Source organism: Musca autumnalis, unplaced genomic scaffold, assembly GCF_047663935.1.
Source record: "Musca autumnalis isolate F117 unplaced genomic scaffold, ASM4766393v1 scaffold_3, whole genome shotgun sequence".
NCBI classification, from domain to species: Eukaryota; Metazoa; Arthropoda; class Insecta; order Diptera; family Muscidae; genus Musca; species Musca autumnalis.
This window is the reverse complement of record NW_027411866.1, coordinates 161,957,029-161,982,530: the sequence shown is the minus strand read 5'-3', so window position 1 is coordinate 161,982,530 and position 25,502 is coordinate 161,957,029. Positions and strand designations below refer to the sequence as shown.

General features: G+C 37.2%; 1 protein-coding gene across 1 annotated transcript in view; it reads left to right on the top strand.

The window, feature by feature from the left end:
- LOC141398357 (uncharacterized) overlaps positions 1-12,245 on the top strand; it is a 70,936-nt gene extending 58,691 nt beyond the window's left edge. The window contains 1 exon segment of the mRNA XM_073975645.1: positions 10,359-12,245. Coding sequence (XP_073831746.1) covers positions 10,359-12,113 — 1,755 coding nt within the window. The 3' untranslated portion in view covers positions 12,114-12,245.
- Positions 12,246-25,502: the final 13,257 nt, after the last annotated feature.

Below are 25,502 nucleotides of genomic sequence, written 5' to 3'. Positions count from 1 at the left end.
CTGCATTGCTTTGTGGGGCTTTGGATTTTCTCTAAAAATTCTTTAAAAACTTCACGTTTGTGGGGCTTTGGATTTTCTCTAAAAATTCTTTAAAAAATCCACGTTTGTGGGGCTTTGGATTTTCTCTAAAAATTCTTTAAAAAATTCACGTTTGTGGGGCTTTGGATTTTCTCTAAAAATTCTTTAAAAAATCCACGTTTGTGGGGCTTTGGATTTCCTCTAAAAATTCTTTAAACATCCACGTTTGTGGGGCTTTGAATTTCCTATAAATATTCTTTAAGAAATCCACGTTTGTAGGCTTTGGATATTTCTCTAAAAATTTTTAAAAATCCACGTTTGTGGGGCTTTGGATTTTCTCTAAAAATTCTTTAAAAAATTCACGTTTGTGGGGCTTTGGATTTTCTCTAAAAATTCTTTAAAAAATCCACGTTTGTGGGGCTTTGGATTTTCTCTAAAAATTCTTTAAAAAATCCACGTTTGTGGGGCTTTGGATTTCCTCTAAAAATTCTTTAAACATCCACGTTTGTGGGGCTTTGAATTTCCTATAAATATTCTTTAAGAAATCCACGTTTGTAGGCTTTGGATATTTCTCTAAAAATTTTTAAAAATCCACGTTTGTGGGGCTTTGGATTTTCTCTAAAAATTCTTTAAAAAATTCACGTTTGTGGGGCTTTGGATTTTCTCTAAAAATTCTTTAAAAAATCCACGTTTGTGGGGCTTTGGATATTTCTCTAAAAATTTTTAAAAATCCACGTTTGTGGGGCTTTGGATTTTCTCTAAAAATTCTTTAAAAAATTCACGTTTGTGGGGCTTTGGATTTTCTCTAAAAATTCTTTAAAAAATCCACGTTTGTGGGGCTTTGGATTTTCTCTAAAAATTCTTTAAAAAATCCACGTTTGTGGGACTCTGAAAATTCTTTAAAAAATCCACGTTTGTGGGACTCTGAAAATTCTTTAAAAAATCCACGTTTGAGGGACTCTGAAAATTCTTTAAAAAATCCACGTTTGTGGACTCTGAAAATTCTTTAAAAAATCCACGTTTGTGGGACTCTGAAAATTCTTTAAAAAATCCACGTTTGTGGGACTCTGAAAATTCTTTAAAAAATCCACGTTTGTGGGTCTTTGAAAATTCTTTCAAAAATCCACGTTTGTGTGGCTTTGGATTTCCTCTAAAAATTCTTTAAAAAATCCACATATGTAGGACTTTGGGTTTTCTCACAAAATTCTTTAAAAAGTCAACGAATGTAGGGCTTTTGGTTTACTCTAAAAATTGTTTAACATCATGTACTGCAACGTGAGTATGTCAACGCGTTGCACTTACATTTGCGGATCGTGTTGTAGTGCTGCGCTGCTTACTAAACCCTTGCTGATGATCGGTAACTGAATAACTATTTCTGTCGCTGGGTAGTAGTTAATCCTCAAGAGTCTTTGATACTGGCGACAAAAGGGAAATTGGTCTGTACGATTCACCTTTCCTGGCACTATTGCCTGGAAGTTCCCATGTTAGAACAGGACATAAGTTTGGGCAAACTATTACCAGGTTGATCGGTTGATTCGTTCGAGAGTTACCGCTCCAGGCAGCTGACAACGATATATTATTTTGATGAGAAACATAATTGTCTGAAACCACTAAGTTTACAGAATGTTTTTTTTATCTAAAATATAAATTTATTTGCAATCAAATTTTCTTTGATACACACGTTACACAATTACCAACAACTGCAAACAAAATGCCAAACAATTTTAAACAAACAAACTTATGGTGGCTGTAACATCTGCAAAATTCCTAGAAAAATGTCAAAGTCATTCTACCTTGAAATCATTTACTAAACTGCCAATGTCATTATTGAACGCATAAGTTTAAATGTCACAACGTAAAGAAACCGTTTTTGTTTTTTTTTTTTTGGTATTTTGTTAGAGAAACAAAAAAAAAACAAAAACCTGCCAAAGACATTTGTTTTCAACTACTTATTGATGGGTTTTAATAAATTCGAATTGGAAAAAGTGGAAAAAATATACTTCTTTAAAGTCACATTGAAATGTACGTGACTGAAATTGAAATGTGATGTTTTTTTATCTGCTTACAAACAAAGCTTTGGCGGAAAAAAGGTAATAACAATAATATGTTGAGGTTAACGGATAAACAAAAAATGGGAAGTATTATTGGGAGACAATTTGTTATATTGATTATTAATTTAATTTGAGCCATGCCATACAGAGGACGATGGGAAAATATGAATAATAGGTTTTCATAGGAGCACCCTTTCTTTCAGAAATTGTGTATAGGAGCATCCTTACTTTAAGAAGTGGGGTATAGGAGCACTCTTTCTTTCAGAAATGGTGTATAGGAGCACTCTTTCTTTCAGAAATGGTGTATAGGAGCACACTTTCTTTTAGAAATGGTGTACAGAAGCACCCTTTCTTTCAGAAAGGGAGTATAGAAGCACCCTTTCTTTCAGAAAGGGAGTATAGAAGCATCCTTTCTTTCAGAAAGGGAGTATAGAAGCACCCTTTCTTTCAGAAAGGGAGTATAGAAGCACCCTTTCTTTCAGAAAGGGAGTATAGAAGCACCCTTTCTTTCAGAAAGGGAGTATAGAAGCACCCTTTCTTTCAGAAAGGGAGTATAGAAGCACCCTTTCTTTCAGAAAGGGAGTATAGAAGCACCCTTTCTTTCAGAAAGGGAGTATAGAAGCACCCTTTCTTTCAGAAAGGGAGTATAGAAGCACCCTTTCTTTCAGAAAGGGAGTATAGAAGCACCCTTTCTTTCAGAAAGGGAGTATAGAAGCACCCTTTCTTTCAGAAAGGGAGTATAGAAGCACCCTTTCTTTCAGAAAGGGAGTATAGAAGCACCCTTTCTTTCAGAAAGGGAGTATAGAAGCACCCTTTCTTTCAGAAAGGGAGTATAGAAGCACCCTTTCTTTCAGAAAGGGAGTATAGAAGCACCCTTTCTTTCAGAAAGGGAATATAGAAGCACCCTTTCTTTCAGAAAGGGAGTATAGAAGCACCCTTTCTTTCAGAAAGGGAGTATAGAAGCACCCTTTCTTTCAGAAAGGGAGTATAGAAGCACCCTTTCTTTCAGAAAGGGAGTAAAGAAGCACCCTTTCTTTCAGAAAGGGAGTATAGAAGCACCCTTTCTTTCAGAAAGGGAGTAAAGAAGCACCCTTTCTTTCAGAAAGGGAGTATAGAAGCACCCTTTCTTTCAGAAAGGGAGTATAGAAGCACCCTTTCTTTCAGAAAGGGAGTATAGAAGCACCCTTTCTTTCAGAAAGGGAGTATAGAAGCACCCTTTCTTTCAGAAAGGGAGTATAGAAGCACCCTTTCTTTCAGAAAGGGAGTATAGAAGCACCCTTTCTTTCAGAAAGGGAGTATAGAAGCACCCTTTCTTTCAGAAAGGGAGTATAGAAGCACCCTTTCTTTCAGAAAGGGAGTATAGAAGCACCCTTTCTTTCAGAAAGGGAGTATAGAAGCACCCTTTCTTTCAGAAAGGGAGTATAGAAGCACCCTTTCTTTCAGAAAGGGAGTATAGAAGCACCCTTTCTTTCAGAAAGGGAGTATAGAGCACCCTTTCTTTCAGAAAGGGAGTATAGAAGCACCCTTTCTTTCAGAAAGGGAGTATAGAAGCACCCTTTCTTTCAGAAAGGGAGTATAGAAGCACCCTTTCTTTCAGAAAGGGAGTATAGAAGCACCCTTTCTTTCAGAAAGGGAGTATAGAAGCACCCTTTCTTTCAGAAAGGGAGTATAGAAGCACCCTTTCTTTCAGAAAGGGAGTATAGAAGCACCCTTTCTTTCAGAAAGGGAGTATAGAAGCACCCTTTCTTTCAGAAAGGGAGTATAGAAGCACCCTTTCTTTCAGAAAGGGAGTATAGAAGCACCCTTTCTTTCAGAAAGGGAGTATAGAAGCACCCTTTCTTTCAGAAAGGGAGTATAGAAGCACCCTTTCTTTCAGAAAGGGAGTATAGAAGCACCCTTTCTTTCAGAAAGGGAGTATAGAAGCACCCTTTCTTTCAGAAAGGGAGTATAGAAGCACCCTTTCTTTCAGAAAGGGAGTATAGAAGCACCCTTTCTTTCAGAAAGGGAGTATAGAAGCACCCTTTCTTTCAGAAAGGGAGTATAGAAGCACCCTTTCTTTCAGAAAGGGAGTATAGAAGCACCCTTTCTTTCAGAAAGGGAGTATAGAAGCACCCTTTCTTTCAGAAAGGGAGTATAGAAGCACCCTTTCTTTCAGAAAGGGAGTATAGAAGCACCCTTTCTTTCAGAAAGGGAGTATAGAAGCACCCTTTCTTTCAGAAAGGGAGTATAGAAGCACCCTTTCTTTCAGAAAGGGAGTATAGAAGCACCCTTTCTTTCAGAAAGGGAGTATAGAAGCACCCTTTCTTTCAGAAAGGGAGTATAGAAGCACCCTTTCTTTCAGAAAGGGAGTATAGAAGCACCCTTTCTTTCAGAAAGGGAGTATAGAAGCACCCTTTCTTTCAGAAAGGGAGTATAGAAGCACCCTTTCTTTCAGAAAGGGAGTATAGAAGCACCCTTTCTTTCAGAAAGGGAGTATAGAAGCACCCTTTCTTTCAGAAAGGGAGTATAGAAGCACCCTTTCTTTCAGAAAGGGAGTATAGAAGCACCCTTTCTTTCAGAAAGGGAGTATAGAAGCACCCTTTCTTTCAGAAAGGGAGTATAGAAGCACCCTTTCTTTCAGAAAGGGGGTATAGAAGCACCCTTTCTTTCAGAAAGGGGGTATAGAAGCACCCTTTCTTTCAGAAAGGGAGTATAGAAGCACCCTCTCTTTCAGAAAGGGAGTATAGAAGCACCCTTTCTCTCAGAAAGGGTATATAGAAGCACCCTCTCTTTCAGAAAGGGAGTATAGAAGCACCCTTTCTTTCAGAAAGGGAGTATAGAAGCACCCTTTCTTTCAGAAAGGGAGTATAGAAGCACCCTTTCTTTCAGAAAAGGAGTATAGAAGCACCCTTTCTTTCAGAAAAGGAGTACAGAAGCACCCTTTCTTTCAGAAAGGGAGTATAGAAGCACCCTTTCTTTCAGAAAGGGAGTATAGAAGCACCCTTTCTTTCAGAAAGGGAGTATAGAAGCACCCTCTCTTTCAGAAAGGGAGTACAGAAGCATCCTCTCTTTCAGAAAGTGAGTATAGAAGCACCCTTTCTTTCAGAAAGGGGGTATAGAAGCACCCTTTCTTTCAGAAAGGGAGTATAGAAGCACCCTTTCTTTCAAAAAAGGGAGTACAGAGGCACCCTTTCTTTCAGAAAGGGAGTACAGAGGCACCCTTTCTTTCAGAAAGGGACTATAGGAGCAACATTTCTTTCAGAAAGGGAGTACAGAGGCACCCTTTCTTTCAGAAAGGGACTATAGGAGCAACATTTCTTTCAGAAAGGGAGTATAGAAGCACCTTTTCTTTCAGAAAGGGAGTATAGAAGCACCCTTTCTTTCATAAAGGGAGTATAGAAGCACCTTTTCTTTCAGAAAGGGAGTATAGAAGCACCCTTTCTTTCAGAAAGGGATTATAGAAGCACCCTTTCTTTCAGAAAGGGAGTATAGAAGCACCCTTTCTTTCAGAAAGGGAGTATAGAAGCACCCTTTCTTTCAGAAAGGGAGTATAGAAGCACCCTTTCTTTCAGAAAGGAAGTATAGAACCACCCTTTCTTTCAGAAAGGGAGTATAGAAGCACCCTTTCTTTCAGAAAGGGAGTATAGAAGCACCCTTTCTTTCAGAAAGGGAGTATAGAAGCACCCTTTCTTTCATAAAGGGAGTATAGAAGCACCCTTTCTTTCAGAAAGGGAGTATAGAAGCACCCTTTCTTTCAGAAAGGGAGTATAGAAGCACCCTCTCTTTCAGAAAGTGAGTATAGAAGCACCCTTTCTTTCAGAAAGTGAGTATAGAAGCACCCTTTCTTTCAGAAAGGGGGTATAGAAGCACCCTTTATTTCAGAAAGGGTCTATATAAGCACCCTTTCTTTCAAAAAGGGTCTATAGAAGGAGCCTTTCTTTCAGAACGGTTCTATAGAAGCTCCCTTCCTTTCAGAAAGGGTCTATAGGAGCACCCTTTCTTTCAGAAAGTGTCTTTAAATCTGTAGAAGCATCCTTCAATTCAGAAAGGACCGGTAAGTCTATAGTAGCCTTTCTTTCATAAAAAGTCTATAAAAGCACAGATGGCAAGAGGAGGTATCTTGTTGCAGTTCTCAGGGCGGCGTTGTGACAGGTTGGAATATTTGTCCATCGCGTTGAACTTATATGAACCGTCCAACGTATTGCATTATATGGGTTCTCCTTTGTATCGTTGCACCTCTCTCTCTCTAGATCATGAGGATCCCTCCTGGGTTAACCACCATATGGCACCACTTCATTCAGAAATAATCTACGGGTCTGTAGAAGCATCATTTCATTCAGAAAGTGCCTGTAGGTCTATAGAAATACCCTTTCATTCTGAAAGGGTCTGTCTATATATAGAAACATATTTGCATTCTGATAGGGTTATAGAAACACCCTTCTTTTAGCAAGAGTCTATAGAAGCAGCTGTTGTTTCAGAAAGGGTCTATAGAAGCACTATTGACAAGAGGAGATATCCTCAGTTCTCAGGGCAGCGTTCTGACAGGTTTGAATATTTGTCCATCACGTTGCTCCTATATTCACGGACCCACGTATTGCATTAAACGGGTTCTGTCTCTATGGGTCATGAGGATCCCTCCATGATTGCATGGGCGAAGGGCCACAATATTGACTTCCACACATATAATATTATCCAACCTTTCAAACTTGGCCAGATGTCCTCAAACAACGAAGAGTGTTCAACAGTATCAAAGGCTTTTGATAACGGTGTACTGATGTACTGTGAGCTGTCAAAAAAGTTGTTGTAATTAAAAACACAAAATTAAAAAACAAAAATTTAAAAGAGCAATCGTGACGGATTTCTGTAATAATGTGTTTACTAATAACTGCCTACCAAAATTTTATTGAAAAATTATGTGAATCGCTTTATTTTTGGAAAACATTTTTGACATTTCACAGAACTGAACTCGTTTTTGATGTAGTTCTTGTTTGGACGAAATGTGCTTCAGACAATTTGGAGTTGATTTAGCCATGTCTGTCCGACTGCCTGTCTGTCCGTCTGTCTGGGTGGTTGCTGCGCACGATAACTCTCGAACGGAGCAACCGATTTGGTTCAAAATTTGGCTTAAATTTAGTTTAAGTTCGAAGATGGGTTATATCGGTCCACTCCTTCCGGTACCTCCCCACAAATGTTCGAAATTGTTCGGAAAATTTGTGCGCACGATAACTCTTGAAGGGAGTAACCGATGTGGCCAACACTTTGTACATCGTGAAAGTTCTACCAGACATAGATGAAGTTTAAATATGGACTCAATCGGTCCACTCCTTCGAGTACCTCCCACACAAAACTTCGGAAAAGTTCAGTTTAGGACCTGCTCTCGAATCGCTTTGATTTTTGTTGTAGCAACTTGTATTCGCTGTCCCCCATACGACGGTACAAGTTTCATAAGGGACAAGTCCATACTTCCTGAGAAAACAGCCTGAAAGGTGCAAAAAACCCCTATAGCACCGTGTGTAGTGGTTGGAGCGCAAGATAAATCTCGAACGGATCTGCCAATTCGGTCCAAAATTTGGCCTTCGTAATATTTTGTCCAAACATAGTTAAAGTTCGAAGATAAACCATGTCGGTCCACTCCTTCAGGTACCTCCCTCATAAAAAATCAAAAGTCTTCGTAAAAAATATGCGCACGATAACTTTTGAAGGGAGTGACTGATGTAATCCATACTCTGCATATCCTAATATATCTACCAGATGTAGATCAGGTTCGAATATGGACTATATTTGTGCACTCCTTTGGGTACCTCCCACACAAAATTTCGGATAAGTTCACTTTAAGACCTGCTCTCCAATCACTTTTTGTTGAAGCGATTTGCATTCGCTACCTCCATTACGACGGTAAAAGTTTTTTCAGGAGCAGGTCCATATTTCTTGGATGTAAAAAGCCATATGTCACCATATGTGGCTCTCGAACTATTCTACCGATTGGGTGCAACATTTGGTCTTCGTCATATTTTATCCAAACTTAGTTTCGTAGGGCAATACCGGTCCCCAACTTCCGGTACTTCTCCCAAATATTTAAAAAATGTCACTAAAATTTTAGGACGATATCACTTGAATGGTGGAACCAATTTGGTCCAAACTTTGGATCTCCTAATATTTTGTCAAAATTTAGTTTAACTTTTCAAATGGCCCATATCGGTCCTCCCTAATCTACATTTTTGTAGGCAAGTTCAAATGTTGAAAAAGGGCCACAAAATTCTCAAGAGACGCTAAATACATTCTATCTGTCCGTAGATGAAAGTTTCAATTCACATTGGCTGAGGGTATACCTCTGTCGGCAAAGCCGACTGACACTTTTTTACTTGTTTTTACATATTTGCATAAAATGAACGTATGCAAAAACATATACAAGGATTTGTGGTCTAAAAATCCCACCGAAAGGGCTGAAATGTGGTATTAAGTCTTCGTTAGGGGTATGAAACTTTACTCCTGAAATTTCTCGGCATATGTTCACGTCTTCATATAGCCCCCAGAGAACGGTACCTCCCGATTTTCGGTATTTTGAAAGTTGTAGTCTCAATATCCCACCGAAATGACTGAAATTTGGTATTTAGTCTTCGTTGGGGGTATAAAACTTTCACGTGAAGTTTCTCGGTATAGGTTCACGTCTTCATATGGCCCCCATAGAATGGTACCCCCGGATTACTGGTATTTTGAAGGTTGTGGCCTCAATATCCCTCCGAAATGCCTGAAAAGCGGCAAAATCGATTAGTTGTCAATGAGAGCCGTACCTAAAATTTTCTGAGCGACATTCTTGCAGAACATTTCGAATCTGAAAAACGTCATGTTGTGGTACTTTTATAGCGGCTCTTAAAATAAAGGACGAAAAGGACATTGAAGAAAGCGAGTTAGAGGGTCGAAGTGCTCTACGAAAATAATCCTCATTCGATTTGACTGCAGACATGTCATCTCAAAAATAAGCTAAGACAACAGTGAACAAAGATATAAAGCTAATTCCTGATGTCTTACAGGGTCTCTAGTAAAAACTTCATCACGCCATAACGCTGAAGTTCGACTCACTGCGGATATGTCCTTTGGGATTCTTAATATACTCACCAAAGCCTTTCATCTCCAAAAGGAATTAACTCTGCCCCAAAATTTGTGTTCACAGGGATATTTGTTGCATAAGAAAATATGTAAAATGCATAAATTTTGCATATGCAAAAGTTTATGCGTTTTGCATATGTCATATGTTTCGATTGCAATTTAATCAGAAGCCAAAAATATGGCCAGTCCCAAAATTTGACATGAATCGGATAGGGGTTGCATAAATTTCCGCTGTGTAATTATCAGGTATATTAGATGTGGTTGTTGCTACACAATTTTCGTCATTTGGAGCCCCTACTTATACGTACAACATTGCAAATTTGAATTTGTGAATTTAAATTGAAGCTTTCTATTTCCAAAGACGAAACATTTGTCCCCCCCCCCTTCCTTTCTAGAAATTAATATTTCAATATTACATTATATTACAATCGATAAAGAGCATTTTTCAATCCTAGATTGTAGTATATCTTTCACATCGAAAGATTTTATTTTAAGCGGATTGTTAGACGTGCTTGTGAACCTAGGGGATCTTTAGGAACGCCTGCTAGTCTGCTCATCTGTACATAACATGTTTTCTCCGCTTTGAATCTACTCATAGGATACTCTTTTTTCGCTTACCTCACAAAAGTCTCTTGTCTTCTAAGTCTTCTAAGAAAATGCTACAAATTAAAAGTTTTCCATAGTATATCGTCAATGAAGAGGGCAGCTCCATTAACTTGTTATATGGGAATTATAAAAAATAAAAATTCATAATCACCACTAACATAATTTAAAAATCCTATTTAATTTCATTACCAAGTCTTAAATTCTTTGAAAACAATGTCAGCCAATGTCCTATGCCACGACTCGCTTTGGTAGAGAACGAAATGCAATTTAAAAAATCTGTCTCCGTTCTTATTTTTAGGGAAAAGCACGTCACGTAAACTGGACATTCTTCACATATTTTTCTAATATTGTTTTTAAGATTTTATTTGCTGTGGAGAAAGGACATGATTTTTTTATAAGAGAAATTATTTGAAAAACAGTGAAAACGCACGAAAACGACAAAAATATAGTTTATATTACAATGAAAATAAAATTTAACAACTGAAGTTATTTTTGTTCTCCAATTGTGCTATACTTGACTGTACCATAAAATATGTTACCATTAAACTTTCCAAAACTAATTTCAGTTTCTTTCTCTTTTTTACGATTTCCTTTCAGAAAATGGACATAAATCGTGATGGTGTAGTGACATTAGAAGAATTTCTGGAAGCTTGCCACAATGACGAAGCCATTTCAAGATCAATGTCAGTCTTTGATTCTGCATTCTGACCATATCCGCCCAACGAATATGAAATGAACAAATCCACATCCACAAACAAAACAGCCAAGAAGACCAAAACTATTGTAGATAATCGACGCAAAGGACATACGGGAGGACGTTACGAGGATAGAAAACATAAACAATTGAAAGCTTTGAAAGAACAACGAAAACAACAGAAACACAAGGAAGAGCTGCTTAGAGATGAACAGAAGGAAGGAACGCTAACCATTACAACCAAACAAAGCCGAGAAAACCTTAATGAGACCGCCGCCACCGCCTACATGGGTGATTATTGTGTAAAAGCAGATGCTGATGATGATGACGACGATAATAACACCAGCCTGGTTCCTGATGAGGTCAGCAGTGAAGGTGATTTTAGTGAGTCAGAGCATTCATTTTGCCGCCATTGTCTAAGACCCCAATCTGATTTGCAATTAAGATATCTGAGACCAAGGCAGCGGAGTAAGCTGAGAAATCCACATCAGGCCAAACGAGAACGCAGCAAATCACGTGGTGGAAATGGTGGCGGCGGAGGTGGTGGTGTTAGTAGGGGTAATGGAGGTGGCGGTGGTTACAATGGAGGAGGCAGTGGTGGTGGTGGTGACCATTCAAGAACACGCAAAAAACGCTCAAAGAGTCGTGCCAAACGTGCCCGCAATAACAAACATTATGCCAGTGGAACTGGCAACAACACAGGTTGCAATAACAGAAAACATCACCACCAGCAGCAGCAACAACAACACCAGCAGCAACAACACAAACTGCCATTAATACGGGATCTTAATGCGGCCAACGAACAGGCCATACGTTTCCGTTGTCCTCAAGTGGGACCACAAGTGGGACGTGACCGACAAATGCCACCATTGTTGCACTTTCACCATCCCCAGCATGTGCAACAGCAACTAACAGCATATCAGGTGCAGTACACACTCACACAAACAACACATGTGACTGAATCCAAACAGCAGCAACAACATTTAGGAAGTTGCAAACATTACAGTCCCACATCAGTGCAGACCACACTGACCATGGAAAGTGAGCTGAAGCAAAAGCACCAACATCATCACCACCGCCACCACTCACCTCAGTCCCCATCTCATCATTTGTCAAATAAACAAAAATCAAATCAAGTTCCACAACAAACGACAAACTTAAGTGAAGATGTTGTTGTTGTTCTTCCAGATTCACATGGAGATGCCGTCATTACTGCATGTGGACTAAAAAACTGTTGCACAACTCAGCCAACAAATCCCAACTGTCAACAGTCAGTGTCATCAGTTCCTGGCTCATGTCGTTGTCATGCGACAGCAACGGCAACGACAGCAACAACGGCGGTAGCAACAAATCAACAAACCACCAGCATTAGACCAACACTACTACCACAACTGCCATTAACCAACACAGAAACTGTTATTGCTCCACAGGGTGCCTCACCCACCAGCAACAATAACAACAACATTGCCATGACCAATGCGGTCATCTCCTCCACCACCAATATCAACAATCCGCCTGCGAATGCCACGGATGAAGCAGCTAGCCACATGGCGACTTTGGAACCGGGACATGCAACAGTGGCCACCACGCCGGATTCACCGTCATTGGTTAAAGTGAGCACTTGGTATACGGTTGCTAAGCAAGGTGTCTCTTGCTAATATTTTCCTTTAAATTGTTCGCCAATTTTCATATCACAAACATGTCAGTAACAACAACACAACACAGTAACAACACCAGCACCAACACAACATTTAGTTTTCCCTGCAGCTGAAAGTTAAACAAGAACCGCCTCTATCCTCATTTTCCCATGTCCCTACCTAGACGTTAAAATACTTTGAACTAAGAGAAGAATACAAACACACACAAAATATATGCCAAAGAAAAAAAGGGTTATCAAGAAGAGAGAAAAATAAAAAAAGATTAATGTAAAATTATTTTACTTTAGTCACAACATCCAGAATTTATTATTAAAATTTAATTAAAGTTAAATATTTATTTCCTAAATTCCTATTTTAATTTAATTAAATAATTTTAAATTTATTTTAAGTTTGTTTTATATATTGAATAAAAACTTAATTCGATATGAAAATATTCATGTTTTTATTACTAATTTTTTCGACAACACCACCTAGCAAGGGAGGAGAGTGCAAAATAGGCTAGAGAGTGAGGTAGGATGTAATCAACACGCATACTAGAAATATACACGTAAAATCGTGATTTACAGAGGAGATTACCTTGTTCAACAAGAAAATTGAACATTACGACCATAGACTAATAAATGTATAGACAGAGAAATTGTAATGTGCTTGCTTTTTTCTAGGTGTCGCCCTTATGTAAATTGCCAGGGCTATTACACAATTGTACAATGTTCAGGGGGTGAATTGCAATATCTTGTTGAATATTTTTATATGAGGATGTAGATGAAAAGATTACCCAGAATAAATAGTTTAAAAATGTATAGTTATTGTCATTTTAACAAGTAAAAAAGGATCAGTCGGCTTTGCCGACAGAGATATACCCTCAGCATGTGTGAATTGAAACACTTTTTTTTCAAAAACGTATATATTTAAGGGGTTTTAAAAATTTTTAGAGTATGAACCGACAACTATCGCGTGTACTATTTTAGCTAATATTATCGAACTTTGGTAGGGGAGGTACCGGAAGGAGTGGACGTAAATGCACCGCCTTCGAATTTCATCTAATATTCGAATAAATATTACGATATGCAAAGTGTGGATCAACTCAGTATTTGGTTCGGGAGTTGTCGTGCTCTCCAGCCACTACATGGTGCCATAAAGTGTTTTACACTTTTAGGGTTGTTTTCTCAAGAAGTATGGACTTGCCCCTGAAAAAAACTTTTACCGTCGTAACTGAGGCAGTGAATGAAAGTTACTTCAACAAAAATCAAATTGATTCCAGAGCAGTTCTTAAAGTGAACTTATCCAAAATTTTGTGTGGGAGGTACCCGAAGGAGTGGACAAATGTAGTCCATATTCGAACCTGATATATATTTGGTAGATATACTGGGGTAGGTAAAGCATGGACCAAATCGATCTCTATCATCAAGAGTTATCATGCGCAGAATTTTTCCGAACATTTTTGAACTCTTGGGGGTGAGGTACCTGAAGGAGTAGACAGATATGGCTTATCTTCGAACTTAAACTAAGTTTGGACAAAATATTACGAAGGCCAAATTTTGGACCGAATCGGCAGATCCGTTCAAGAGTTATCTTGCGCTCCAACCACTACACACGGTGTCATAGGAGTTTTTCGTAACTTTCAGGCTATTTTCTCAGCAAGTATGGACTTGCCCCTGATGAATCTTGTACTGTCGTATAGAGGACAGTGAATAGAAGTTACTACAACAAAAATCAAAGCGATTCGTGAACAGGTCCTAAACTGAACTTTTCCGAAATTTTTTGTGGGAGGTAGCCGAAGGAGTGGACCGATTGAGTGTATATTGGAACCTCATCTAAGTCTGATAGAAATTTCACGGCGTGCTAAGTATGAACCAAATCGGTTACTTCCTTCAAGAGTTATCGTGCGCACAAACTTTCCGAACATTTTCGAACTTTTGTGGGGGAGGTACCGGAAGGAGTGGACCGATGTAGCTCATCTTCGAACTTAAACTAAGTTTGGGCAAAATATTACGGAAGCCGACATTTGAAACGAATCGGTTCATCCGTTCGAGAGTTATCGTGCGCTCCAGCCAGCAGGACAGGCAGACGGACGGACATGGCTAGATCGACTCCAAATTGTCTGAAACACATTTCGTCCAAACATACTTGGGGTCTAAAACCATTATTTCTATGAGGCACATTTTCATCGTATCAAAGTGTATATACCCTCCTTAGCCTAAAGGCTGAGGGTATAAAAATTGAGTGCATATTAAACTGACTCAATTCACACTCAGTGAGAGAATTTAGGTGAGAGGATTTCTCTGTCTATAGTATACTTTTCTTAGTCTATACGATATGAGAAAATTTCAAACAAGATAAAGCACATACATACATAGTTTTTACATTTAGATACAAAGTTTTTAGATATTCATATCGGCCTTTAACATACCTTCCACGGTGCGTCTTAACTAAATTTAAATGAAAGGTGCTTACACCTGGGAAGGTTTCTGAAACTACAATGTTCATAGATAAGAAAAATCAAAAAACCAAAAAAACGCCGGAGGGATTTTCAAATAAATCGTGGTTAAAGTTCTCATTTTTAGGGCTTTTTTATGTTTTCACGATTTTGCTTGAAAAATGCAAGACCTATCGAAATGGGATTAAAAAAATGTTGTAGCAGTGAAATTTCTCTACAAGATCCACCTCAATTTTATTTTCGTAGGTTTTACCATTTTTGAGATATAGACGTTCGAATTGGAACAATGTACTGCTTACAACTGGGAAGTTTTCGCGGATTCTGAAACAGCAATGTTCACAGATTTGAAAAATCCAAAAACAAGAAAAAATTGATGTAGGGATTTTTAAATAAATCGCGGTCAAACTTCACATTTTTAGGTTTATTTTAGAATTTCGCAATTTTGCTTGGAAACCGCAAGTCAATAGGACTTGGGGCTAAAGAAAATGTTGTAGCTGTGATTATGATTTGTTCCTAGGTTTACCATTTTTGAGATATAGAAGTTCAGGTCACATTCTTAGTTTTTTTTTTAGTTTTTTTTTGTAAGTTTAATTTGGGAAATTGCAGTCATGACCTAGTTTTATATCTGAAAAATGGTAATTCCTACGAAAACATCATAAAGGACAATCTTGTTGAGAATTTTTTCTGCGACAACACTTTCTTTAATCCCATTTCGATACGGCTTGCGGTTTCGAAACAAAATCGTGAAAACGTAAAAAAGCCCAAAAATGTGAACTTTGACCGCGATTTATTTAAAAATCCCTCCGTTGATTTTTTTGTTTTTTATTTTTCTCATCTATGAATATTGTAGTTTCAGAAACCGCAAAAACTTCCCAGGTGTAAGCAACTTTCATTTATATTTATTTAAGGCGCACCGCACCGTGCTTCTGCTTAAGGGTGCTAATAGCAATATTATTCCTTTCCCAGCAAAATGTTTGTAGCCAAAGAAGTAGTTGAATCATGAGTGCAAGTGATTTCGGACTACATCTTTTTACGTGAAAGATATCATAATTTTTACAGGGCATGGTGCAGTGAGGATGCTGTCTAATTTGCTTCTTAAGCACACATTTTGCATTAGTTCTTTGTAGTGAATAAATATACATTCCATGGAATGTATTTTGAATTGATTTTTCGATTCATTTAAAAATTGACTCGCAAGCAAGCTTTTTGAGGATATGGGAGAAGTTAACATCTATTAAGCGAGGATTTTCACTAATTTGAGACCTCAGGACCATGTGGAAAAAATATTTAAAAGAGTTGTGGTGAATTATAATTAATATTTATTGCCTCTTTCTCTAGTTTCGTTCAAATTACTACCAAACTCATGTTTTTGTAGAACATTTTTGTTTGAAAAAAAAAAAAACAGTAGTTTGATAGTAGTTCGATAGTCTTAATGAAATTGAAATATAATGAATAATATAAAACAATGGAGTATCTCAAAAAATCATTTTAAAAAGCGACTGAGTGCAAATAAAAATCAAATACTTTTATTCTAGAAAGTAAGCTTTTATTACTCAAAAATACCCAAAAACATCTTAAAATGCTTCATGCAAAATAGGCGATAAACATCTAAAATTGATTGCACCCGAGATGCACCATGCCCTTGTAGAAATAATGACTTCTTTCACGTAAAAAGACATAGTCACTTGCACTCATGATTCAACTACTTTTTTGGCTACAAACAAATATGCAGTCTGACATTTCTTGCACCTATGATTATCTTTTTGGATACAAACATTTAGCTAAGTAATTAAAATACCATAAAATAAATTTTTTCTTGTGTTCTTAAGAATTTTATTTGCAAAAAATTATTATAAATGTAAACATTGTAAAATGTGAACATTTTATGAAATGGATTCAAATCGTACATTGTCAAAATGTGAAGAACGGAATGCATTTTTCATGACTCTGCGTGGACTGTTCCTAAAAAAGATATTCAATCACTACTTCCCATAGAACAACTTCAAATAAATTTTGCTGGGCTATTTTTGTTGCTGTAGTACCTGTTAGTTGTTTGACCGAAACTATTAGCCTTACTGAGATGGTAGGATGTGTTTGAACTTACCACTTTTTACACCCTACACCATAGTATGCAGGGTATATTAAGTTTGTTTTTGCGTTTGTAACGCATTAAATATACATTTGCGAACCCATAAAGTATATGTATATTTTTGATCAGGATAAAATTATGAGTCGATATAGCCATGTCCGTCTGCCCGTCTGGTGCAATCACTCTAGCGTCCAAAATAATTGAACTAAAGCGCTATATTTTTGCACCCAATTGTCTTTTTTCCATAGGCAGGTCATGTTCGTAGATGAACTGTATCGGCTCACGTTTTGATATAGCCCCCATACTAGCCGCAATTAGACTAAACCGAGCTAAACCTACACTTTTTTGCATTTATCAGGCCTTTATCTCAGAAACGAATAGGAATTTGGCCTTGCTGTCTTTAGCAATATTGTAGCCCTAAACTAGTAGAACTTTTCTTTTGAAAAAAAAAACCGTAATAAAAACTCCATCTAGGGCATCAAACTCTATAAAATATAGAAAAGTTTACATAATTGCTGAAATTCTGGTCAATATCGGCTAAACTATTGGGAGTTAAACCAAGTAACTCTAGAAGGGTACCTCCCGATTTTCGGTATTTTCAAGGTTGTGGCCTCAATATTCCTTCGAAATGGCTGAAATTGTGTATTTAGTCTTCGTTTCGGGTACAACATTTTCCGAGAGAAATTTGTCGGTATAGGTCCACGCCTTCATATAGCCCCCATAGAACGGTATCTCCCGATTTTCGGTATTTTGAAGGTTGTGGCCTCACTATTCATCAGAAGTCGCTAAAATTTGGTATTTAGTCTTCGTTGGAGGTATAAGTTATCAGTTAGTGTCGTCCAACAAAGCCGAATTAGCTTTGCGGGGTTCAAATTGGGGTATGGGTCTGTCGAATGCTTATTCCTAAACAAAAATATGGCATGTGTCGATCTGCATCCCTTGGGTCTTTTCCAGGATTTGCTGTAAAGTAAGCTGTGGATGTGTCTGGTCCAAAGCCGTATTGTCGTTCACATAATATCCCCGCCACTACCTTTTAAGCAATATGGAGCAGACTTATGCCCCTATAGTTAGTCTCATCTTCTTTCACGTGAACGGGGCATAGGATGCTCACGTTCCAATTGTCAGGTACGCGTTCTTCCTGCCGGTTGGTGCTAACTAGCTGATGCATACACCTTCTCATTGTGTAGCCTCCGTTTTTGAACAGTTTTACTTGTAAGCCATCCGCTCTTGCTGCCTTAATATCCTTCAGCCGTTTTATTGCTGTTTTAAGCTCATCTTGACCCGGCGGTATACACTAAATACCATCTTCTGGGATCGGAAATGTGGTATCTTCTTCGTTTTCGCTAGTATTGGATTCCAACAGTTTAGAACACTTTTTTTCCATATTCTGAACACGCTATCTGTATTTGTAATCAGATTGCCTTGCTCGAATCTACAGGAGGATGTACCTGTACCAAAGCCATCAGTTTAATCTTTCACACTATGGTAAAATATGTCTCTCTTTTTTTCCTGCGGAAAATACGTACTCTCTCCTTTTCTCCAAATACCTCTTTCGTGCGCTACCCCTATATGCCTGGTCATACCATGGGATAATTGGTGGAGGCCTCTGGTATCCCAATATGGGTTTTTGCGGATGTATGCATGGAGTGGGCATTACTTTGCCATTGTGCTGATATTTTATCGGGACGAGAAGTGTTTTGATTAAGCAATTGAGCTAATCGACTGGAATATGCTGTCGCTATCTGTTGTGATTGCAGCTTGCCGGTGTCCAACTTCCGTGTTGCGTCTGTTCTTACTTTATTTGCTACGTTTAATCGGGAACGTAACCAAATTCAATGAAAGTTGTTCGTGGAAGGAGGGCGACGAAGCAAATGGTCGAATGTATCTTCGGCAAAATTGGTCATGTGGCGACTTTTCCGCTTGAGCAACGTAGGACGGGCAATTCTGAGTGGTACACCACAATTTGTTTGTCGGAAGTCTTCGGAGAAATTCGAACACATCGGCCCAAACCAGTGTATGGCAATTGGCCTGAGCGCATGCAAAGGTGTATAAATCATTCTGGAGAACTAACAGCCAAATTATAGCTACTTTAGGCCAAGAATTTAGATAAAAACATCAACCATTATAGGGCGGGCTTGTAAAAGTAAAAAAGGGCGGACCAAACTGTTTGGTGAAGAAGTTCGATTTGGTGGGAAAACGTTAAAATACCTAAATTTTTCGAAATAGTCTTTCGTCAAACTTGATCTGTCTATGGAAAAACAACACTCTAGAGCGACTACAACAATCGTCCGCAGATAAATCGACCAGAAATTTCACATTGATCTAGAATATGCATGGGGTCGCAAACGATAATTTCGATGAGTTAGCTACAAATAGAAAAACCGAACTTAGTATACCGTCCATACTTAGCTCAGTGGATGCGCCCAACGACAAAAATCAAACAATTCATGTCATCATTCCAAAAATTTAAATATGCAAACCGCTTCTAAACATATCATATTTTTTTAGAAACTCAACTTATTTTTGCCATATTTCGCGGTTCTTAAGGAGGCTTAGAAAAATTACTAATTTCGAAAAAAAATATTTTAAAATGAAAATAATTGGTTATATTATAAGCGAGTTTCTGAAGCAAAGGACTATTATTCACGCCTTAACTTAAGTTGAATGTAAATCTCTTAGTAAATCTCCTATTCTTCGTTTTCCTTCTTATAACAATTCCTCTAATTTGCAAGGGTTACCAAATATTTTAGTTATACTATTGGTAAAATTGAAAATAATTAAAATAGATGTATGGATTTCTTTAAAGTTTTAGTTACATTCCAAGCATATGCAAGAATCGAAACTAGTACCAAAATAAAGCAAAGGGTCTGTAGTTTTCTATACTGTTTAGACCATAAGTTTAGCCCGGTTTTTATGTGCTGAATTTATTTTTTTTTAATATTTTAAAGAAATTTTATTATTCTTTCTTACATTTATGTTCATTATAATATGTTTGTGCTATTAGTGATTTCTTTTATCATGGTAACTTGGAGCCGCTCTGCAAACTCGTGAAAGAAAAATAAAAGCTTTTCGCGGTACACACTTTAATAAATATTTTTTCTTGTTTGGGACACTCTAATGTGGCAACACGCCAAAACTTAGAAATTTTCCCTGCAATGGAAACCAAAACAAGTAAGAACGGCGTTAAGTTCGGCCGGGCCGAACTTGTTATACCCTCCACCACAAGTTGTATTGAAGTAAAATGGAATAATTAGTTTCCTTTCGTGTATGAAGAAGACTTAATACTAAATTTCAGCAATTTCGGTAAAACAATGTGAGGCACCATTCTATGGGAGCTATTTCAAAACGTCGATCTATACCGACAAATTTCTGACGGAAAGTATTTAGGCTCAAAGAACACTAAATACCAAATTTCCTATATTTCGGTAAGAGAGTCAAGAAGTACGCTTCTTTGGGGATATAGGAAGACGTGGACCTATACTGATAATACTCTTCTGGAATATTTTATAACTCTTGGAAGACGAAATAACGAATTTCAGCCATTTCGGTTGGATATTGACGTCACACTCTTCAGTATTACGAAAATCGGGATGTACCGTTATATGGGGGCTATATCGAAACGTGGACCTATACCGACGAATTGTAGTCAGAAATGGGGCAATATGAAAGCGTGGACCTGTGCAGACATATTTCTGGTGAACAGTTTTATATCACATTGAAGACTAAATACCAAATTTCAGCCATTTTATGTGGAATATTAAAGACACAACCTTCAAAATACGAAAAATCGGGAGATACCTTTCCATGGGGGCTATATATAGGCGTGGACCGATACCGACAAATGTAAAGGGGAAGTTTGAGTACCCCCAACGAAGTCTAAATACCAAGTTTCAGACATTTCGGTGGAATATTCAGGTCACAACGTTCAAAATACCGAAAATCGGGAGGTACCGTTCTATGGGGGCTATATGAAGGCATGGACCGATACCGACAAAATTCTAAGGGAAAGTTTTATACCCCTAAAGAAGACTACGTACCAAATTTCAGCCATTTTGGTAGGATAATGAAGCTAAAACCTTAAAAATACCGAAAATCGGGAGGTACCGTTCTATGGGGGCTATATGAAGGTGTGGACCGATACCGACAAAATTCTGGTGGAAAGTTTTATACCCCTAAAGAAGACTACGTACCAAAATTCAGCCATTTTGGTAGGATAATGAAGCTAAAACCTTAAAAATACCGAAAATCGGGAGGTACCGTTCTATGGGGGCTATATCAAAACGTGGACCGATATATCCCATTTTCAATACCAACCATCCTGCAAGTAATAAAAACTTCTGTACCAAATTTTGACTCTCTATCTTTTAAATTGCGAGCTGTATCTTGATTTCAACAGACAGACAGACGGACGGACGGACGGACGGACAGACGGACATGGTCAAATCGACATAGAATTTTATGCTGATCAATAATATATATACTTTATAGGGTCTCCGACGAATATTTCGATGTGTTACAAACGGAATGACAAATTTAATTATACCCTCCATATGGTGGAGGGTATAAATATGTTATTACAGATAATTCTGCAGAAAAATATGATTATAACTTATAAAGTACCGAAAAAAGTACTTACATGGAGGCTGTGGTCAAAAGTGAATCGATATCACATTTCTTTATTAGGTGGGTTTGAATACTTGGTTAACATCTGTCGTAATAAAACGAGATATAAATCATATGGGAGTATCCCAAATCGTGGACCAATACTGACAATTTTTCGCGGGGAGGTTTATTATGCAATAAGAACTCCTGGTATCGGATTACAGCAAATTCTATTGAAAAATATGTTGGTAACAGTAAAATACTTCAATTCAGGATGATTCGTCACATGGGAACCACGCGGAAACTTGGACCTACGATATTTTTGTTAGAGTGTTTTTAGGCCACTAGGGTCCATTGATAAAAATTTCTGTTCGATATATTACACTGTGCAACATTTTTAAGCTGATCTTGTGCAAACATTTCGAACTGAGGATTTTTTGAAAGTAGAGACCCAAGCGACAAGAAACCCTAGTTGGGTTGTGTTGTGTCAGATCCAGCTCGGATATTATGGCCCCATCTAAACATGGTTAAATATTGAGTTTTTAAAGAAATTCGGGGCTATATCTCTGAAACCAATGCGAATCTTCTTCTGACCTCTGAAGCAAATTTGTACATAAGAACAAGAATACAATATTTGGAGAAATAATGAACTCGAAAAACTACATTTATTGCCTCAAATTTCAAAATATATGCAAAAATAGCACAATTTTTATACATTTCGCACCGTATCTCCAAAACCGTTAATTTTTTCTGAATATTTTCGTTTGGAAAAATATTCCCTGGAATGTAATACACAACTCTTCAGAACATGTCGTAGTTGTAAAAAGCCTCTATCCCGTTGTTTTCATTACATTTTTCAACGACGATTTAATAAAAATGTCAATAATGCAGTTAAATCCGAAATGCAAGAATAAACTGTTGGTGTGAACTGTGTTTGAAATACATGTTGTAAAAGATATGATGCAAAATACCGCTGAAACAACAAGAAGTAAGCACTTTAGAGTTCCAGAATGTTCTACCTCAAAACATAACAACTTTATGCATAAATAATATTTTTTAAAATATGCTACAATATGATAACCCTTTACACATACTCATACATACACACATCCCGCTAATACAAAGAAACATAGCAGGGCATTAAAGACCATCGTCATATGCTTGTGATGCAACTGCACAAACATAAATACACATATACATATTTTTTTGCGTTAGTTTCTACATTTTTGCTAATGTGTTTTAACATACACTCACTTTAAGGACATGGTAGAGAGACTCCCCCCCATATACACACATACATAAGAATATCTCTCGGTACTGGTACTGGTATATATGTTTGTATGTATTTACATCAAATTGAGTGCATCACGCGTTTGGCCTTGTTTGTCTGTGACATGATTATCCTTCAACAAAAAACCCGCCGACTGAGTTTTCATAGATGAACAAAAAACAAACGCTCAAACTATTCAGATAACACAAACACAATACACATACATGCTTATATCTATGTACGTGCGACTATATATTTTGCTCATAATTTTAATTGAACAACGATCGTTATAATCATCAAAGTATCAAAGACTTCTTTTTGTGTGCTCACAACACACAACGAACGAAATTTCATCAAATATGAAAATTTATTCATATGATGTGCACCAAAATCGGAAATTGATATTGGTTAAGAGGCTTTTGGGATTTATTATTGAATTGCCTATTAATATTTGCTAGGCTTTTTTGCTGTATACATGATATTGTAATTAATCGGGCTAAAATTGAAAGCAAAGAAACACATGCCCATGTGAAATGTGCAATGTATAACTGCAATATTGGGAATATTTAATTCGTATTTTTTGCAAATGAATATTTTAAAAAATGTGTTTTTTTAAATTAAATTTTATCAGGAATATTGAATGGTAAAGAATATACATACAAATATATGCATATGTTAATAATATTAACCTGAAATAAGGCAATGAGTTTTGCAGAAACGTGATTTTGGTCGAGGATGTGGGAAAGAAATGTCAGCAATTTATGGTGATTAAAACTGTTTCTTTATAAATTAAAAAAGAGAACTATTTCCTACATACAAAGTAGAGCTGGCAAACTATCGATATCCACAACACTTGATAGTTTCGATATTTTCATTTCAAACTATCGATAGTATTGATACTATCGCCCTTTAAATACACACATTGGAAAAAGGTGATAAAAATATTTCTACATCTGAAATTGCCAGTATTGGTTCCATTAAAAGAGCAAAAATCAACTTTGTATGCTCGATTTTGGTTATAGCTCCCATATAATGGTTCCCCACGCTATAGGGTATTTTGAGATGCTTAGACACATTTGCACATTCTAAAAATAAGTCTCTTCCAGAACTTCAAGAATCTATTAATTTTTACTATTTTTTCGATATTATAAAGGACAACAAGTAAAAACGGCGTTAAGTTCGTCTGGGCCGAACTTGTTATACCCTCCACCACAAGTTGTATCAAAGTAAAATGGAATAATTTGTTTCTTTTCGTGTATGAAGAAAACTTAATACTAAATTTCAGCAATTTTGGTAAAACAATGTGAGGCATCGTTCTATGGGGGCTATTTTAAAACGTCGATCTATACCGACAAATTTCTGACGGAAATTTTTTAGACTCAAAGAAGACTAAATACCAAATTTCCTATATTTCGGTAAGAGAGTGTGGCTAAAACTTAAAAAATACCGAAAATCAAGAAATACGATTCTATGGGGATATAGGAAGACGTGGACCTATACTGATAATACTCTTCTGGAATATTTTATAACTCTTGCAAGACTAAATTACGAATTTCAGCCATTTCGGTGGGATATTGACGTCGCAATCTTCAGTATTACGAAAATCGGGAGGTACCGTTCTAAGGGGGCTATATCGAAACGTGGACCTATACTGACGAATTTTAGTCAGAAATGGGGCAATATGAAAGCGTGGACCTGTACAGACATATTTCTGGCGAACAGTTTTATATCACATTGAAAAAATACGAAAAATCCTTTCCATGGGGGCAATATGAAGGCGAGAACCTATACCGACAAATTTAGAGGGGAAGTTTGATTACCCCCAACGAAGTCTAAATACCAAATTTCACCCATTTCGGTGGAATATTAAGGCCACAACGTTCAAAATACCGGGAGGTACCGTTCTATGGGGGCTATATGAAGGCATGGACCGATACCGACAAAGTTCTGGGGGAAAGTTTTATACCACCAACGTAGACTAAGTACCAAATTTCAGCCATTTCGGTGTGATAATGAAGCGAAAACCTTCAAAATACCGAAAATCGGGAGGTACCGTTCTATGGGGGCTATATGAAGGTGTGAACCGATACCGACAAAATTCTGGGGGAAAGTTTTATAACCTTAAAGAAGACTACGTACCAAATTTCAGCCATTTTGGTAGGATAATGAAGCTAAAACCTTCAAAATATCGAAAATCGGGAGGTACCGTTCTATGGGGCTAAAACCTTAAAAATATCGAAAATCGGGAAGTACCGTTCTATGGGGGCTATATCAAAACGTAGACCGATATATCCCATTTTCAATACCAACCATCCTGCACGTTATAAAAACGTCTGTACCAAATATTGACTCTCTATCTTTAAAATCGACATAGAATTTTATGCTGATCAATAATATATATACTTTATAGGGTCTCCGACGAATATTTCGATGTGTTACAAACGGAATTTAATTATACCCTCCATATGGTGGAGGGTATAAAAATGATATCGCAGTAAAAACTAGTAGCTTCTTGGCATGTACTGAAAGAGGCATAATGAGACCCATTCTTCGATTGCTCTACTATTTTGAGATAAAAAAAACAAAATCTCAACCAATAAAAACGCCACCAAATTTTTTGGCTCGCAAAACATTGATATGTTTTCAGATGCATTTTTATATTTAAGCTTTTTACGGAGTAAACCTTCTTTATGCGATTTATTTTGGGGTCGATAATGCATTGCCACTTGAGTTGCGTTGTCAATTATCAGCACAACTGAGATGAAATGTTGTATTATTGGTGTCAAACAAACTGGGTTGTCGATAAACGTGTCATTGTTTTTTCAAACTTGTGAACACTATTATGAACTCTATATTCAAAAGGCACAATTCGCCAAAAAAAATCTATTTTAAAATGATAAGTTCAGGGGAATTATTTTTTGATGATTAAAAAAATGTCATATATTAGAAGAAATTTGAGGGACAAGTCGAATCCATTGGAATTGCCATTTG